Source organism: Vigna umbellata, chromosome 5 (assembly GCF_029865625.1).
Source record: "Vigna umbellata cultivar VRB3 chromosome 5, Vumbellata_1.0, whole genome shotgun sequence".
Classification (NCBI taxonomy): domain Eukaryota; kingdom Viridiplantae; phylum Streptophyta; class Magnoliopsida; order Fabales; family Fabaceae; genus Vigna; species Vigna umbellata.
The window spans coordinates 15,550,134-15,569,736 of record NC_142169.1 but is presented as its reverse complement, the minus strand read 5'-3'; the positions used below and the strand labels follow the sequence as shown (position 1 = coordinate 15,569,736).

General features: G+C 33.5%; 2 protein-coding genes and 1 pseudogene across 11 annotated transcripts; 2 read left to right on the top strand and 1 right to left on the bottom strand.

The window, feature by feature from the left end:
- The first annotated feature begins 2,478 nt into the window (after window positions 1-2,478).
- ABCI11 (non-intrinsic ABC protein 14) lies at window positions 2,479-18,018 on the top strand. 10 transcript variants are annotated; one of them, XR_015786671.1, is made up of 12 exons: window positions 2,479-2,624; window positions 2,698-2,755; window positions 3,036-3,133; window positions 3,294-3,345; window positions 3,433-3,566; window positions 6,735-6,849; window positions 7,690-7,776; window positions 7,941-7,989; window positions 9,017-9,101; window positions 11,248-11,368; window positions 17,217-17,250; window positions 17,517-18,018. XR_015786671.1 is itself a non-coding variant. In XM_088115403.1 (11 exons), exons 1-10 carry the CDS (start codon window positions 2,551-2,553, stop codon window positions 11,324-11,326), a joined length of 831 nt encoding a protein of 276 aa, XP_087971529.1. In that variant the 5' UTR covers window positions 2,479-2,550; the 3' UTR covers window positions 11,327-11,368; window positions 17,517-18,018. The 10 variants fall into 10 exon arrangements, 6 of the variants coding, with proteins under 6 accessions (XP_087971529.1, XP_087971531.1, XP_087971532.1 ...); XR_015786668.1 differs by having other exon boundaries at window positions 11,248-11,388; XR_015786669.1 differs by lacking the exon at window positions 17,217-17,250 and having other exon boundaries at window positions 11,248-11,388.
- LOC148197808 (uncharacterized) lies at window positions 3,581-6,650 on the top strand (annotated as a pseudogene).
- Window positions 11,625-17,001, bottom strand: LOC124833227 (protein LAZY 1-like). The gene is made up of 5 exons (XM_047307652.2): window positions 16,095-17,001; window positions 15,950-16,016; window positions 14,584-15,353; window positions 14,007-14,292; window positions 11,625-12,983 (listed from the first exon to the last, which is right to left on the bottom strand). The coding sequence occupies exons 1-5, from the start codon at window positions 16,098-16,100 to the stop codon at window positions 12,964-12,966; spliced, it is 1,149 nt and encodes a 382-aa protein (XP_047163608.2). The 5' UTR covers window positions 16,101-17,001; the 3' UTR covers window positions 11,625-12,963.
- Window positions 18,019-19,603: the final 1,585 nt, after the last annotated feature.

Genomic DNA, 19,603 nt, shown 5'->3' with positions numbered 1-19,603 from the left:
AAATTAATTTTAAAAATATTAATTAAATTATTATTATTATTATTTTCGTGAGGTAACGGATATCCGTGGGTTGAATAGTATAATACCCGCATCTGACCCATTTAGAAGCAAATATTAAAATACCCGCTACTCGCTACCCACGGGTAATAAATATCCGCGAATAGTAACTATCTGTCGCAGATTTTATCCATGGACATAGATTTTTTTGTCATCCCTAACACTTACTTAGACTAGGTTGATAAGGGTGTTACTCCCTCCACCCCCACACGTCTCTTCCTCCACCTCCCCAATTTTCTAAAATGCCAATTATATCCTTTTAAAATGACAATTATATCCTCAAAAGTTAAAATTTTTTATTTTTATTATTTTAATATTTTAATTTATTTAAAACTTCTGATTTACTTCCCTCTGCACCTCTTCCTCTCTTCCATTTTCGTTTACCTTTCTCTCTTCCGTTAAGCTTCTTCTCCACCTATAACAAATTCATATTTTAACAAATTCATATTTTAACAAAATTATTACGTTTAAAAACTAACCATATATAACATTTAAAATTATAAATTTAAATATAAATTACTGTAAATAAAATAAACAAATAAAATAAAAACGAAACGTAAAAGGAACACTGCCTCTGGACGGATGACATCCTTCAACGGATGTCAACATCCGTTGAAGGCAAAACGGATGTCGACATCCGCTACGGATGTCGACATCCGTTTTGCCTTCAACGGATGTTGACATCCGTTGAAGGATGTCATCCGTCCAGAGGCAGTGTTCCTTTTACGTTTCGTTTTTATTTTACTACGTTTTGCGGCTCATGCAAGGATTATAGGCTTGGATATTAAAAGGATTATTGGAAGTATGGGAAGGATTTAGGGTTTAGGATTATTGGAAGGATTATGACTACGTACCTGGAGAGGAACCACGACAAGGACACTACACCATAAACGCACTGCACCACGTACTGCACCGAGAACAAGAAGAAGATTGTTTGATAATTCTTTTCACGATCACCAAGCTTTGTAGAAAAATATTTTACTCATACAAGAAACTACGTAGGTTATCAGTGAAATATGTTATAAATGAATAAAATTAAAAAACAACAATTTTAAAAATAAAATTTTACTGAGGGGCAAAATAGTAAAGGAAAGGTGGAGGAAGGGGCAAAATAGTAAAGGGGAGGTGGAGGAAGAGATGTGTGGGGGTGGAGGGAGCAACACCCGGTTGATAAATAGTTGTAATTTTTAACTTTTGAAAATTTTTAATTTTTCTTAATGTAGTTATGATTATCTATATTCAATACATATATGGATAACTATAATTTAGTTGTTATCATATCTATAATGTTCTCTTTGATAGTCTATACTTTTAAATAGATCTTACGTATTTTTATGCATTTAATTATAGATTTTATTTTTATTTTAATTAAAATTAAAATTGACTAGTATTTCTGTTATATAATTATGATATTATAAAATTCATAAAAACATTTTATAATTTTTTAAAATTTTGATATAAGTTTTAGTAATATTTTTAATTAATTTCATTATAGCAATTAATTTTTAATTATTTCATCGTATCAATTAATTTTTAACTATTTCATCATAAAATTTAATTACTAATTAATTTATAATAATATTTTTGTTTTTATTATCATATTGTAGTAATGACAAATGTAAAACAATTATAAAGAATAATGAAAACATATTTTTGCTATGCGTAAGTCTATTATTTTTATGATAAAAAAAATAAAATTATAATTATTAAAATAAATATAAATATTTTTTATAATTTTATTCTAAACAACTTTAATTTATTTTATATTTAATATTTTATTATGAATAGTTATTTTAATTTGAAAATGATAAATTTAATAAAAACATTGAATTAAGAAACGGTTAAATTAAAAAAAAAAACGGAAGAACAAAATTGATAAATAGTTATTTAATAAATAATCTATATATAAAGAGGAGGATTTCTCCTTATCATATATAATATAATAATCTAGAGGAGGATTATTTTTTGTGTCAATATTTTCTAATTTTATTCTATAAATAAAATATTTTTAATAAAATGATTGTTTTATAATTTTATTTTTTAAGTCATTTTTATTAAATTTAATTATTTTTTCAATTTGGCCATTTTTTAAAATTTAATTATCTTTTTAATTAGAAAATTACTTATAAGAAAACTACTTATAATAATATCATAAAAATTAAAATATATAATTTTATAATAATAATAATAATAATAATAATAATAATAATAATAATAATAATAATAATAATTTTACTATTTTATTATAATATCATAAAAAAACACATGTTAATAATAGTATAAATATGTCTAATTACCTTTTAAACGCTTAATATTGTATCTTTAATGTAGACTCATTATACTACCAAAAATAAGTGAAAAAAACTCTAGATACAGAGACTTTAGTATTTTTAGATTCTCTACAGATTAAATAAGAAAAAAAACAATAGTTTGATAACCATATTTTGAACAAGTATCTGCACAAAACTGAAGTTGTACAGGCAGCCATAGGCTATGACCACCACTTTAAAGCCACCCATTGGGTTGCGCTTCCTCCAACAACCGTCGTTTTTTCTTGGTTCCAAATCGTGTGTTTCGACCTCTCCTCTTTCTCAATTGCATTTTGTTGGGACGAATCCTTAACCATATTCCTAATTGCAGGCTAAAGTTCCCAACCACTCAGCTTCCCAGAATCAACTGTAGCCACTCCTCTTTCGAAGTATGTTCTACTCCAGTTACTCTAAGGCCTTTGCTTTACCACTAACCATTTCCATTATTGCACTCACATGAACTAGAATTGTTTTTGTCTCTTGCGAATTATAATTCTGGTAAATATACAGTGCATGTTTGGATTGAATTTGGGATAACCTAAAATACCTTTTACTCTGGAATAAGCAATTTTTTTTTGTCGTTTTTCATTTGATGTATTGGAATTTATTATTCTGCATTGGATGGATTGGAACATTACGTGGAAACTGCGGAAATGTATGTATTGAAAGGCTATATTTTTGCTTAAGGTTCGAGAGGTTAGCTATCAACCCCCGGGGACTCAGCTTAAACTTCTAAATTCAGTTAGCTTTTCACTTCCAGAGAAAAGGTTCGTAATTGTATGTGTCTTTGTTTCGTTGTATTACTAACTTCAAAATACTAAGATGATTGTCCTTACTATGAAAGTTTCAATGATGCATCTTCCAAGATTTTTTTTTTCTTTTTTTCTTTTGTATTATGTGGCAGCTTATTTCTGTCAATTGCAACAGTTTCGGCCTAATTTTCGGACAGAGTGGAAGTGGAAAAACAACCCTATTGCAGGTTATACGTTTTGTCCCTTTAGTTCATGTTGCGTTTAGGTTGATGGTGGTCATAGCTCACGAAATGGCCTTGCATTTCTTCATTTAGCTTCTTGCAGGAATATGCAAACCAACCTCGGGATCTATTTACATCCAAAAGTATGGGAATGATGGAAATCCTAGTCAAACTCCGGAGCCCTTGGTGCCAGAAAGGGTTGGTATTGTCTTCCAGTTTCCTGAGAGGTATGAATATAAACTAATTGAATATAGTAAGAGGTTTTGTTAATCTCTATCTTGCATTTGTTTTAATTTTGTGCCATAAATCTTGACTACATGTCAAATATGTTGTTTGAGTGTAAGTGAATTGGCTGTTAAGGTGAGTAATTGAGTGTGAAGAAGAGGAAGAAAGGCGATATTAAGGTGAAGGTTGTGGAAAGTGTGAAGGCTAAGAAAAGCAAGGTGTCGTGAGTAGGACTATGTTGTCCGTCACTGATATATGCTAGAAATTTGTGCTTGTTGTGGCTTTAGGCAAGCCTATGTGGTTTTGCTTCTTGAGTCCTTTGGTGGATTTTGGTTTTTGATTATGTTATTATGGTGGTTGCTTTTATGTTGGTTCAATTTGTGTGATTTGCTTCAAAATTATAATTGAGGCTTAGAATATTGTTAAATGGGTAAAATCAAACCGTGGTATTCTCTTAGAAAATGAACTTTAGTTCTTAACTCTAATTTATAAAACCTGTTTTGTATGTTAAGGTTTGCATTCACTTGTATTTGATTTAGGATCTACAACAAGTTTCCTCACATCGGCTCAAACATGAAAATAGGGGTTGAATAACAGGTGATGTGATAGGATATGTTAGATACCATCTTATAGAAAAATGGACTTTAAGGTTAACTCAATCTTACAAAACTAGTTTTATAGGAGGACTAAAGTGGACTTTAAACTTGTTTGAACCACATAAAACTGGCTTAGTAAGATGGAGTTTGTGTGTGTGTGTATGTATGTATGTATGTATATATATATATATATATATATATTTATATATGTATGCATGTATATGTATGTATATAGTGTGGCCATCTTTTGAAGATGTGAGATCTCAAACACATACCTTTACATCAAGGACATCAAACATGTGAATAGAGGTGTGTTGAATAGTGGATGGTACGATAGGCCAACAAACATACTAGGATAGACTTTTGTATTTTCTTAAAAAATAAAGGCTTAATACCTCTTTTGGTCCCTCTTTAGGGGGGCAATGTTCAAGTCCGTCCTACCTTTTTTAAAAAGTTCAATGTGATCCCAACTTGTGAAAAAAGTGTGCAATTAAATCCTTTTTGGTTACGGTGTTAATTTTTTAACGGTCCAAGTGCCCTCCTGGAAAAAACATAATAAGGTGTCCACTTTTTGTGATTGCGTGGCATTGGAAAGTTAAATGACATGTTCAGCGAGAGAGAGGAATCTGTGCGAGAAGAGGGAGACTGAGAGGCTAACGAGCTCTTCGGCGAAGTGAAGAACGCGTTCGGCAGCTGTTGCGGAGAGACGACGGAGCTCGTCCCGAGTGGTGATGCGCTGTGTGTCATCTCCGACGATGGCAGTGGAATGGATAGCGGTCCAAATCTTGCAATTTGGGATTAGGGTTTTCGAATTTGGGTTTTTGTTTGATCTGAGTTTGGGTTCCTTTGAGAGCTAGAATCCCGGCTGTAGAGCTGCGATCGTTGGGGCAGGTGGCTACAGTGTCGTAGGCCCTGGCGGCTTCCTCTACGGTGAAGCAGCCCCAAAGACGCCTCTGAAATGGGCCTCTTTGGGTGGCGGCGGAGCATGGGTGAGCAATGTATCCCATTCTGAAGAAACACGATTAGAAGCACATGTCCAAACTCAACACTTTTGCATCCAATTGTTTGTTGTTGCTATTGTTGCCATGAAGGAGTTTCCTTCTTGTTTTGGAGAAAATGGGGTTCAGGTGCTGACTCATCCTCATCAAGCACCACAAGAGCGGCTCAAAATGTTGTCACATGTGTGTACCAGTGCAAATTAAGACGCTGTTCATGTCTGATCATGGTCTCCTGGTCCAAAACTCTGATGGGTCAAGGCTTGAGCGTGGGAATTGATGATTTGGGAAATCATTGTCTCTGCAAGGTTGAGATAAAGCCATCGCTATTCTTAAAGAGAAAAGGGTCCAAGAATTTGGAGGTCCAATCTGGTAAAATTGATATCTTTTGGGATTTGAGTTGTGCCAAGTTTGGTTTCAGGCCTGAGCCGCTGGAGGGGTTCTACTTAGCGGTGGTGTTCAACAAGGAGCTGGTGTTGTTGCTTGGGGATCTGAAAAAGGAGGCATGCAAGAAGATGGACAGTGATTGTGCTTTTTCCCACAATGGTACCGTTTTCATCGCAGCGGAGAGCCGCATGGCCACCGACAGGCTTGATTCGGAGGCCGTTATGGAGAGTGAGAGATTTTCCATGGCGGAGTTATCATAAAGCTTTGATCCATGGCAGAGTTATCATAAAGCTGATGTGTGGCAAGTAAATTGTTCTTTTAAAATTCAAAATTAACATATTATATTCCACGTATGAGAAAAATAGGACAACTTATTAAGTGTTGGCCAACTAGGCAGCTCTACCGTTAAAATTTTGACGCCGTAACCAAAAAGGATTAACTTAATCTGATTTTTCACAAATTGGGACCACATTGAACTTTTTAAAAAAGGTAGGACGGACTTGAACATTGCCCCACTAAAGAGGGACCAAAAGAGGTATTAAGCCAAAAATAAATTTTAAGTCTAATTCAACCTTATAATACCAACTTAGTAATGTGAGGTTTGCCCCCACAATAGTAGACAATGAGAGATCTTCAACAATGATAAATGAGTTGTCTAATACACGAGGCTCCAACCATTGAGAGACTTGGAGAGGATCAAATTTATGTAACCTTTACCCCTATGGACAATGAGGCTTTTTTTTTTTGTTTTTTTTTTTTGTGTGTGTGACTAGAAGAACCATGAATTCATGACTCCAGATCTCAAGGCAGCAGTATTGTTAACTTACTGGCTCACCATCTTCTTGATGGAAAAAAAATGTATTATATAACTGTCTAACATTAAGATGTAAATAACTACGATATTTTAGCTGATATGTTTTCTGGGCTCTTGTCAAAAAACAGGCAGCAGCAGCATAATACCTTTTGTAGCATTAGATATAACTTTCTTATGCTCTTTCCTCTAATTGAAATATTTTGAACTTTGAAGAATAATTATATTTATTTGAATATCAAAAAATTTATGGCAGTACCTTCTCTGATCTTTTATTCAGAATGGTGTGTTGTTTAATTGTCTGCATTGTACACTTTGATCATTTCATTTTTGTTGGATTGTCATTTCTAAAGTGCTACATATTTTGGTGTTGCAACCTAGGTATTTTGTCGCAGATAATGTGCTTGATGAAGTCACTTTTGGTTGGCCAAGGCAAAAGGGTAACCATCACCTCAGGGAGAATCTTACTCTAGGGCTACAAAGGGCAATTAACTGGGTAGTTATGCTTTTGTATACCACCAAGTGTATTTTTATAATACATGTATACACACACACATGGTTATCAAACTCTCAAGTTAACTCGTAAACTCTTACGAGTTTACATTTCCAGACATGGCTTTCGAGTTAACTCGGAAGTAAACTCGTTTTCTGCGTAAACTCGATAGAATCGACTGTGAAATTGGTAGGATCATGTAAAATCGTGAGTTTAGAGCGATTCTGCGAATTTGAAAGTTATATATTTAATTAAATGCATCAAAATTAATGACAATAATTCAAGTATTTATGTTTTACAATATTTATTTTTATGAACAATATAACTATAAATTTTATTTATTTAAAGTTATATAATTTTGTAGACTTATTTGAATTAAGATATTATTTATATAATTTTTTTCATCTGAAGTAAACTCGTATGAGTTTACGAGTTAAGTTTACGAGTCGAGTTTACTCGATTCTCACGAGTTTACGTAAACTTTCGAATTTGATAACCTTGCACATATACACACTTATTTTCATTCTCTTTTCTATGTTTATTGTTGAAATTAGAAGAAAATCTTTCTAATTAGGGAAAATATTTGTAGAATCTTCTTAATTAGAGAAAATATCTATAGAATTTTCTAGTTTATTTTTTCGTATATTGTTTCCTTATTTTCCTTTTTTGAAAGATTAGATTGTTATAAATAGGTGTAAGGAGAATGTAATAGACATGAATGATAATAATAAAATTCATTCTCTTTTCAGGATTTATTTAATTTAATATGTGATTGACGACTTTCTTCTCCACTAACTTATTTATATGTTTCATATGCAATGTTTTTCTTGTTTGTTACTATAGGTTGGATTAAGTGGGATATCATTGGATAAAAATCCTCACTCCCTTAGTGGTGGTTACAAACGCCGTCTTGCCTTGGCAATACAATTAGTAAGATGTTCTTTTCTAAATTCCTGCATGCTATTGCTTCGTGCTGGCACCCGACTTGCTCCTCAGTAGTATATAGATGCTACCTCATTTATTACATTTTAGATGTCAATCAAGCAAGCATGAATTGGCATATGGTTAATGGTTTTTCCAAATTTATTTTTCAGGTGCAAACCCCTGATCTATTGATATTGGATGAACCTCTTGCTGGACTCGGTATGACAATGCAACATATGATTTCTTATTTTGTTTAGCTAGTTGCTATGGTAGTTGTTAGATATATTATCTTTATCTTTTATCTTCATTAGTTAGTCTGTTATTATTTCTTATTTGTATTTTAAGTTTAGCCCATATTTGTTCTATTATAAATAAAGGACCCTATGTGTATATTGGACACAAGGGAGTTTTCACTATATTCAACTTGGTATCAGAGCGGGTCTATCCCGCTCTGGTTTGTGTCTCATATCATTTGTCTGATGTCTCCTAGAATTACTTCTAATATAGGCATTAGTCCGAACCCTAACTAATGCCTATATTATCTTATGTGTATCTTCTACACAAGAGGAATTACTCCCATGTCTAATTTTCACTATATTCAACATCTTATTTATGCCAATGTTATAGTCATTAGTTAAAGTAACAAATAGAAGAAAGAAAATAGAATAAGAATGCATAAGAAATGCAAAATGTCATCCAACACTTGGTTTTTTAGGTAATTAAAAGAATTTAAAAGGATGTATTTTATTTTTTAGTAGGTACCTTTCGAAACTTATTAGCAAGACCATTTACTTTTATTATGATTTTAATGAAAGAAATTTAGGAGATAGTGGGACAAGGGGAGGAGAGGATAAGGTAGAATTGGGGCAAAGTGTTAAAACAAATATTTCCTTAGATCAAGGAATTGACCTAACGGTGTCTCTATAACTTGAATCCATGAAACTAATTTTGGCATAGCCTTTTCTAATGACATGTTGACGAAGATCCTCTCATCTTCTTCAACAACCTTCATTTCTAGCAACGCCACTCTAGCGAACCCACTTGAGCTTTCTCTTCCTTTACATACTATTTGTTCTCTCAGTTTGTGTTTTCTTATTTTTCCTTTTTTCATTTTTAATACAAACTTTTATTTCCCTTTTGTTCTACTTTTTCCCTATTTTTATTTTCCCTGTAGTCCTAATAGCACCCATGCGCCTATAATGGGTGCAAATCAAGATGTTACATCTAATAATTTCCCACTGGTCAGATTGGAAAGCACGTGCTGATGTTGTGAAGCTGTTGAAGCATTTAAAAAAGGAGTTAACTGTGCTAGTTGTTAGTCATGATTTGAGGTTGTTTCAATTTACTCTACTATATTGATTTTCATTTTCTTATTACATTCTTCTGTTATGGAGTTGTTTAATTAATGATTTGTGAATGTGATTTATGAATTCTTTGGTTGTTGCAAAGATATTGATGTATCGTGTATTCCAAAATGATATCATTCATTGATGGGTAAACACATCATGTTCATATTTACATGACTTATGTGTATCAACATAATTGCTTGGTTTTTATGCAATAAATTAATGTCAATCAAAAGTGTTTTAGGAGGACTTGGAATTCTGACCCTTGTTTCTGACTTGCACAATAAAAACTTCTTTTGATGTTGTTGGCTCAAATTAAGAAAATAAACAAACATTCTATTCCAAAGTTTGTTTCCCAAAATTGTTTGTGGAAGTTTTTCTTTTGATGGTTATCTAATGAACACTTAGTCACAAACTAGGATGAACACATCATTGTTGACAAACTCAACCCAAAGATCAAATACATAAAATATGCGGAAGAAGACATGTAATGAAGAAGATGCCACAATCAAGATAGATTGATAAGCCACCGAAGATTATTCTCTTCAAATTATCAATTCAAAGATAAAAATTGAAAGTCCTTCACAAGAACCTGAAGAGGATTCCTCTTCAGTAGCATAAAGCTTAAGACGCAAATGAGTCCAAACTAATTAGAAAAGTTAACAGATGCCTACTTATGCTATGGACCTATGATTACTATGCTGATCTAACTATTTAGGTTCATCCAACATGGTATATAATAATATCCAAGAAGAGTTTTTAATTACAAAAATTAGAAACAAATACGAAAAAAGCACAATAAGGTCCAATAAAGAGTACACAACTTATAATCAACAATGTGGCCTCAAGCCTTCTTGTTCATACTTATGTTCCCATCCATGCCTTCACTACCAATAGAAGGTGGTATATTGATATCATAGCAAACTTGAAACATGACTTTGATATGATATGAGAATAAAAGAGAGAGAGAGAGAGAGAGAGAGACATATGTTTGAATCTCTAATGTGTGTAGAGCACATAGGATTATGCATTTATAAATAAGAAAATACAAAGGGATGGACCTATGCCCGTTATATCTGACAAGTTTGATTTGAAACTTTCCAATTCGAAAAATATGGAGTAAAGTGTGCTTCAATAATCAAAACTTAGTTTCACTAAAAAGTAATTGCTTTTGAAAATCCAAACACAGCTCAATAGCCACATACATTATAAAAAATTTAGAAGCAAATAAGATAGAGGATACTATACAATCTTTTATGATAGTTTGCCATTAAATCCTCAGGGTATGTCAACTCTTTGTACAGATAGACCTCTACTTATGAGTGTTTGACTATGTTTTCTCTTTATTAGTTGAAAAAAATTGATTTGATTTATATGCTTTTAGAATTCTGGAACAAACAACATAAATTTCAAAGATGTTCACCACTAAAGACGAATTTAATCCATAGGATTAAGTGTGAATGGTTGCATCTAGACTGGAACAAGAACGAGAATACAAAAATATGAACTCAAGAACAAAATGGAAGAAGATAGAATAGAAACTCGTAGAAGATTGCCATTGGATATGAGTTATTCCATAGATAAATAGAAGTGTGAAAACTTTTTTTTAAGAATGGAATAACGTGAACATATACAAGGTAAGAGAAGATGATGAAACTTGAACAAAGAAACAACAATTCAATTCAAAGAGGAAAAAAGAAAATGTGGAGGGGAAGAATTATGATTCAATGGAGGAGGTCATGCCACTTGATCCTATGAACCAAAATAAGACATAAGCCAAAAAGAATTCCCTTTCTCAGACGCACTCTAGAAAAGCTCTGTTATTCAAATATGCATTCAATATCATTAAAAGTTGTTTACAAAGAAAATGAGTGAATATTTATAGCCAAAGGTTCCACTCAAGAAGAAATTAAAATGTTTCTAAAATGAAATGCAAATCTAACCTAGTGGCCTTGAGCAGTTCACAAAATTTAGAAGTCCAAAAAATTGAGGACATGTTCCATGCTTGGTCATGCCTTTCTATCACCGTAAATTCTGCTTATCAAGAAAGAGAGAGAAGTTTACGTTTCTCTTTTTTATCCCGATATTGTGACTTAATAATTTTTCTTATGGAGATTTATGTGCATTTCAGAGAATTTGCGAATCTAGTTGATCGATCATGGAGAATGGAAATGGGTGGAAACCTTAAAGAAGAATTTCTACCATTGTAATCTATGCTCATTGCCTTTTTAATCTCCATGACATTCTATGAGGTTTGTAGCTGTATCGTCAAGTGAGTGATTTATTTTCTATTGTACCTTGGATGCTTAGACTGGAAATTCTGAAACGAAAAAAATAAAAATATAATTCTATAAATAGCTTTCTTGAGATTTGATCATTGAAATGGTCTCGCGGCCTCTATGAAAATTAGTCATGGGTTCAGTTCTTGTTATTCCCATTTTAAAAATTGAAAAATAAAAATATAATTCTATAAAAAGCTTTCTTGGGATATGGACATTAATATGGTCTGGAGGCCTCTTTGACAAGTAGTCATGTGTTCAATTCTTGCGATTCCTATTTTAAAGACTATTTAAAATTTCTGCATATATGCCTATGGCACTCTTGTTTTGCCCATGTTTCAAGCTAAAGGCCAACAAGTGAGGTAATTTAGAGATATAATTGTATAAAAAGCATATAACATTTTCTATGAAAGATAATGTAGGAACTTGGTTATCATAGCTCATAATCTCTTTCTTGGATAGAGTTGCCTACGAAGGAATTCTGATTTGTGGAGGGTCTAACTTGTAGGAGGTAGAGTAAAGTGTTACCAAGCAACATGTTGTAGAGTAAAAACCACCAAGGCATCAACTCTTTGGGGCAATGCTATCATAAGAACTTGGGTCATTATGGGTGCTTAAGTCACACATTGAATTGTATTAAGATACTCAGTGGAATATATTATGAGTCTCACATCGACTAGAGATAACATTAATTTAGAGTATATAAGTGAGTGCAAACCTCACCTTATACGCTGATTTTGTAAGGTTGAATTAAGTTTAAAGTTCACTTTTTAACATGGTATCAGAGCATGAGTTTGAGCCTATCCTAGCGAGAATTGTTGTTTATTAGGTCTGTTGTTCCACCCTTTATTGGGTCACTATCGAAGCATCCATTAATATCTAGTCTCACGCTCAAGATGTACTTTCCTCGGCGTGACAGGAGTGTGTTGGAGGTCTCACATCGACTAGAGATAAGATCAATTTATAGTATATAAGCGGGTGCAAACCTTACCTTACAAGACAATTTGTAGGGTTAAGTTAGACTTAAAGTCTACTTCTTAACTGAATAATAAGTGCTTTATTTCTTTTTCCTTAATAGCTAGCTTTTAAGGGTGGGCTCGTCAAGTACTTATTAGATAACTAGCAATATTAACATTTAATAGGTAAATTATGATTCTTGTGTTTTAACCAGTGGCCTGCACATTCATATCATTAGGTCTATTTGAGGGTCAGTTGAATGCTCATAAAATCCTAGTCAAGAGAGTTTGTATTGACCTCATACCAAGTCCTAGAAATCTGTTCTTGTGGTTGATGATGCATATCATTGGTTGCAATTGATTTGTTCATTTTATTTGTGCTCTAGTCTTCTTTGACACGGTAAAATCAAGTAAAGTTTATAACAAACTAGTAAAATTAAACCAAACATGTCTATTTATTGAGAAACTGTCAGGAAACACAGATTTATTTGTTGCATGATTACTTCAAGTACAGGCATAACACAATCATTTTATCAAATTACCAATACTAGTTTTACAAGTCTCACTTATAGTGCAATTCATCACCACTTCAGCGCAGTTTAATTTAACTTGCTACAGCTCCAGCACCAAATCTACAATATAAAAAATTATGAATAAGTAATAATAGTAATCATAATTTAATTATACTTCAGTCATGCATGTATTATGATACTTCATGATATATTAATTTGCTTTCAAATCTAGAAATATGCTCAGGATTAGTTTGAGATTGATGTTATGTTTACATATTATAAAACATTTTAATCAAAATACTTATTGATAGGGTGTTTGGGTATATGTGTTTAGGTGGTGGGAAAGAGGATCAATGCTAGAATCCTTTTTATCTTGATAAGTGTCCGAGGACAAGAATTTTCAAAGTAGTTTGTATTTCAGTTAAGTAAATAATTATATGATCAAAGTAATTGGCAGTAATGCTGAAAGTATTAGAGGAAATGCAGAAAAAATGCTTTGGAAGATTATACAATCAGAACTGATACACAGACCTGCCCTCCCTGGCTTAAACAACAATACGGCTCTACAAAATTATGTTATGCCTCCCCACAATTTCACATCCCCTTATTTGATATTTTCCTTTTCTCTCTGTTGCACAACAATACTCAACACTCCCTTGATCCAAAATTCTTGTCCCCTCTCTTTGTTTATTTTGGCAATTTGTACTGTATTGTGTTGTTGAGATGAGACTTTATGATAGGAGACTAAGAGTCTATGAGAGGAGAAGGAAGAGTTAGTAGAGTTAGTTACTCTAACTGTCTTAACAGTTAGAAAGGGCGCGGGTTAGACTTGTATATATAGGTAGTAGTTATCTGCTAAAAGACACTTTTGGACTACTTGTATTCTTTCTACAGGATTCGTTATTTCTGTGGGGGAGGTTAGGCTCCCATAGCTGCCCTGTATCTGACTTTCTTGCTGTTAATAATACGTGTGGAGGTTATTCAGTGTTCAGTGTGAGCCCTGGGCGTGTGTTAGTGAGGTTTTCTTTAGGTTTCTTGATTAGAAACCTAACACTTTATATGAATACGTAAAATGGTGCTAATGGAAGATATTTATCAAATTGGTGTGTGAGGAATTGCATTCTAGATGTATGTAGTACTTACACTCTGCGTCTGTTCTAATCCAGTGCTCATTATTTCCAGTTGAGCTGCTGCATATTTGCCCAAGCTGTGGTTGGTTCCAATTGATCATACGTTGTTGGGACCACTCTCTTGATTTGGTATCTGGATGAAATTTTTTGCCGTTGTCTGGATTTGTGGACTTCCGATTATCATATTCATGGAAGAATTTATGAGAAACATATTGTATCTCATCTTTGTGGGATTTAATGCAGTCTTTTCCGTTTATGGGGCTTTCAGGATAGACTTTTCTGTGAAACAAACGTAGAGCCTGCATACCAAGATGAATGAATCAAATCATTTATGATAACGTCATAGTATTCAATGTATTTTTAAGACATTCATATTGAAATTGTGAGTTTGCTTTCATAGCTAATTTTATTCTGGCACTTTACTCATCAGGACTGATATTTAGCACATTACTCTTTGACAAACACCCAAGAAATAAATATGTTATCGTACTGATAATTTTTTGCTAATAAATCTGAGAAATTAATGATTCTCATAATCTGGTAAGAGACTTTTTAAATGTGGTTCAGAAGATCTAGTATTAGAGACCAACCTTGTGGAGTTTTTTATTGGTTGAAGCAGAATCAGCATCTTTCCTGGAAGTGTTGCAGCTTTTTGAAGAACTGCAGACCTTTTTCAATACCTTTCTCATAATATGCCTGACAGCAGACTTATGTGTTTCCTTGACATGTGTTTCACCTCTTATTCCTGTCTCTGTACAATCTTGACTTGTTGCCTTTGTCCTATAAAGTAGCTCAGCTAACGATGCTCTCTTTTTACTTACTTGTTTTGTTTCTGGTAGTTCAAATGAGGACCCCAGTAAATATCCTTGCAGTGGACATACAGCTTTGTTTCTGTAATCTTCAGCTTTGGGTCCATCTATTTCCTTTCCACAAAGTGTAATAGTGCTAACATAGCTGTTTCTTCCTGATGAATCATGGAAACTTTCTTCTCTTTCAGCCTCTAGAAATTTCTCGAGCTCATAGGTTATGAGCTTGAGTTCATTTTCTGTCACCTTTTCACTTCCCATTGGTATGTTTCCTGAAGGCTCCGCAAATGTTGGTGTTCCTGGTTCATTGGTTTCTGTTTCTGTACCAAGTGTTCCAATTGTTAGGAAACCTTCAAAGAGCTGAGAGCATATTGCTGTTGTTTCTTCTTGAGACCTGTCTTCTCTGCTGTCAACCAATCCAGAATAAGATATTTGATTTTCCTGATTGTGTGACTTCGAGAAATTGGGCTGATTTATGGAGCTGAAGCATGGCTTCGTATGGGAGTATTGATTGTCAAGTGTTGGCTTCACTGTAAGGCAAGTAGAAGGGTTTCCTGAAATTTGAGTCCAAACAAATTACTAAACTTGTGAAATTAACAATTAATGATAGATACACGTGCTACATATCTTGGTGAAACATTGATTCTCTGTATTGTTCTCCTCGTACACTGGAAAGAGGACTAAGGAACTTGAGAGAAAAGGGATAATAGTTAGATGAGTTAAATTTGGACCCGGGAAGTGGAGAGTGATACAGGTACAAAATTTTAATTGCAGTACGTTAGTGTTTGCAACCACGTGATAAAGTGGGATGCAGATGTTTCAAGTACAGTAGTCGTCTTGATATCTTTAAAAGGCCTACTGTACAAAATACCTTACGTTTACTTAAGCTGAATCTCTTAAAAATTTTGGTAAGATTAATATTCATAGGCTAGAGATCAGAAAAATCAACGTAGTATTCATATTGTGCTATTTCATTGACTGACAGTAACCACTCAGTCACCGAATATAGAAGTGTTTAGCTGTGACTGGTGACAGTCTTTAGCCTTCACTGAATTCCTTAAAGATTATCATTCCTTTTCATTCATTTCCATTAAGAAAAATAGAGGAAAATTGGAATCTATGAGATAAGATAATAAGGACAGCTTAATACCAAATGTGAAATCCTTGAAAGGTTCTATACTATTCTGCCGATGTTTTCGATGCACCCATTGAAAGAACTGCAATAAGGAAAGTCAGGGATGAAGCTGAAGGAATGAAGAAATTTTTAATTTTCAATGGGCAGAGTTTAGACTCACCTTCATTTTGATCTCTTTTCCTGTTTGAGAACCAAATTTTTCTAGTTCACTGATTATGCTGGTAGATATATATGTGCAAAGAAAAAGATCTCTAGGATTGGCAGGTTACGATTGCTAAAGTGAAAAGGCAAAAGACCTTTTCTTTGTGATTCATTATGAGTTGGAAGTAGATTTATGCTAGAAGAGTCTACGTTGGATGTGCCCATAGAGAAAAACAATTAGATAGGTACAACAGTGTGGTTGGCTATTCTTTTCAAAAATTCTAATCATGAGGGTGTATTGTAAATTGTGTGTGGAATAGGTACACCAACAAATTTCTGTTTGTCTATATTTGTCTCTACGAACTTAATGGAGTTTGATCACTTTCAGATGTAAATACGTAATGTTTGATGGCAAATACTGTCATTTTGAATGATGAGGCTAAAACACTATCAGAAAAATTTACTCTATTATGGTTACAGATGTGTCTAATAATATACTATTACCAATTAGGAAAATATAAATTTGTAGTTGTTGGGTTCTTTCAGTGACATGCTATTGCTGGAAACATTGCTGTTTAATTCGAAAGTCTTTCTTCTATTAAGTGATTAATTCTTCCTGTACTCTGAAAGATGTAAACCATCTTTTTTGTAGTATCAGCTATAAACTGAGAAACTTTTTCTCTATCTAGCTTGAAAAGTCCACGGTCCCAGTGTTTTGAATTTTCGGACGCTGTTATGGAATCAGTAGAATTTGCTTACACACTTGTAATGTTAGTTAGAATTAAAACGCTAGACTTCATTCTTTGCAGGGCTAGTGTGAGAAGTTTCTGAATGAGCTAAAAGCATTAAGAAAATATCTTTTCATGATGTGCCTGATAATATATTTGTGTGCTTATATCATCGTCAATATTATTGTTATCATGAACATGTAGATAGGAGGTGCAAGTATCAGCGTAAAGAGAGGGGCAGGGGTAGATAGTCAAGTGGATCAACCTTCAATCCTTATCACATCGAGCCTAAAGTCAACTGTGCAAATAGCTCTTTTACTATTATTGTGTTGATTTTGGATTGTTATTAACGTTCTTTATGATGCATTGTGGTAATTCTTGATAAAACCTTTTGCGTCTTTCAAATTTATCAGATTTCCACACAAGCACATTGCAGATTGATTAAAAGTAAGTTAAACTCTTCTAGAAAATTTGTATGGTTTGCCATGTGATTTTAAGAAACAATATTGCAGTTTTAAACCTGGGAACGAGATCATAAAAGGGATGTTAACCCCTAGGCCTGCACATTGTTTGATGTGACTTGACTTCTTTTATCTTTCTCAATCAAGAAGCACTTCCCGTTGCATGCTATCCGCGGTTCAATCTTTTAGGCTTTTATCCGAGCCATTTTTGTTTGTAGTTATGCCTTATGAACTGCCTTTATTGTCGTACAGCATGTTGAAGAGATAATTCCTGTTCCTGAAAGTTCAGTATCACGCCTAGAAAGTGAACAGTCATACTTTCCCAGGGGAAAACTGTAGTAACAGCTCAGGCGTGAACACAAACTGTAGTGAAGTTTCGGCGTAAACACTATGTAGCAATGTTTACTTTTAAGATATACATGAATGTTCTGCAGGGTTAGCACTTTCTTTAATAAGGACAAATAATTGTTATGGCCCATTCTAAGTTATACATGTTTGGCTGTTTCTTCCTGCTTCCTGCACCTTTACAAGTTTCTTTATCACCTCTGTTCATTGTGGAATGGATTTTTCATAGTGCACATTCCTGAATGAACAGGAGGTAGCAGAAAAAACTTGTGGGGTGCATGAAGTCAGTGTCAATATACTTTAGAACACTGGTTTCTCCAACGATGGTAATTTGTAATTGAATTAGCTCATGAACATACTTATATTATATCTGCTTTTTTATCCAAAATTTAGAACACCCTTGGTTCAAGATGGGCCTTTCTTTCTAGTCAATTTATTTGGCACTAAGCAATAATTTTCTTGAAAATAGTACACTACAGAAGACTGGATTGCTCCTGCACAATCCAAAAAAGAGCTGAATTATTGAGTTAAGTACGACTGGCTTACTGTTGATGTGTCGTTCCTAATATATTCTCCTTTGGATTGGTTGATATAAAGTGTGCAGCGTCAACATCACACTTGCAGCATCAACTGCATTTGTTTGTCACATGCTTACCTGCTTTCTCAGGAATGTTGTCTCAAATCTTGTTTAACTTTACTGCTTAATCTTTTCCTTCAAGTTGTTTTCATGACCAATATTTTCTATTAACTGTGCATGTGGAACAAGGCCAAAATACTTGACTAACAATGAGGACGTTCCCATTTTAGAAACAATTTCTTCGCATCACGACACCAGTTCACTATGTTTCAACAGGGGAATATGTCCCAAGTCCTAGCCCAATAATTGCTTAGTCAGATAGGTTTATTACTGATTCTAACAAATCCCACTAATGAGCTCAACTTTTGTGTTATGGCATCTTCAAATTTAGCAGCAAGCTGGGCAGACTAACTTGAAACTTGCCATTTGCTAGTAAGGACAGAGCCAAGTCAGCCATTCAAAAAGTGATATCCAAAACAAACACTAAGTCTTTAGAGTTATGGGGTCACCTTAGTCAGTGTAGCAGGGTACATGTGTGACCCATATAAAGGATAGATGGTGACCATGTGAATTCCACGTGACTATGAAATTGAATCTGGTTTATACTTATAATTTAAGCAAATAATCAAAACCCAGTCTCTTCTTACAACCACTGACTTATCTTCTTTCCATTACAGGTCTTTTTTTTTTTTATCACTGAGTGTGTTTCACGGATTAAAAATCCATTTTTAATATAAGTTTTAATTTTATAAGATTTGAAAAATTATTTTCTGGTCTTATTGATTCTTGTAAAAGTTTTAACTTGTAATTTTATGGTATTTCTCTACATTTTCTTTCTTATCAAGAGATAAAGAAGTGATGGAAATATATGAAGCTATTATTTCAAATTAGCTAACGCTAGTCATCATTGTCATTCAATGAAAATTTTATTAAAAAAGAAACCAAAAAAAAAGGAAAGAAAAATAGGAGAGAACCACACTAAATCCATGATAAAATTATATTGCACACATAATTATAAAGTCACTTACTATGAAGAAAACCCATTATTGTCTTCATGAAAATTTTGAAATCCATATACCAGGAAAAAGGAAAATTGCTCCGCATATTAAAAATTTGATCATTAATCAATCCTCTCCGGTTCCAAAAAAAGCTTTTAATTTTTATAAGTTTTTGCTTTGGAAGATTTAGTATTAATTTTTTTTGGTTTACCTCTACCAAGTTTCCTTATAGTTTGAACAGATTTATCATTCTTTTCAAGTTGGTATCAAGAGTCAAACCTTTGTGTCTTCCTCGTCTATCGTCGGCAGCATTGTCTCTCTATCATTTCCGTCGTTCGCTCCGCTGTCCGCCACTGCCAAACGTTGCTTTCTCCGACGAAGTCAAGGGTTTGGTGTGCCTTGAGAAGCGTAACCCAACC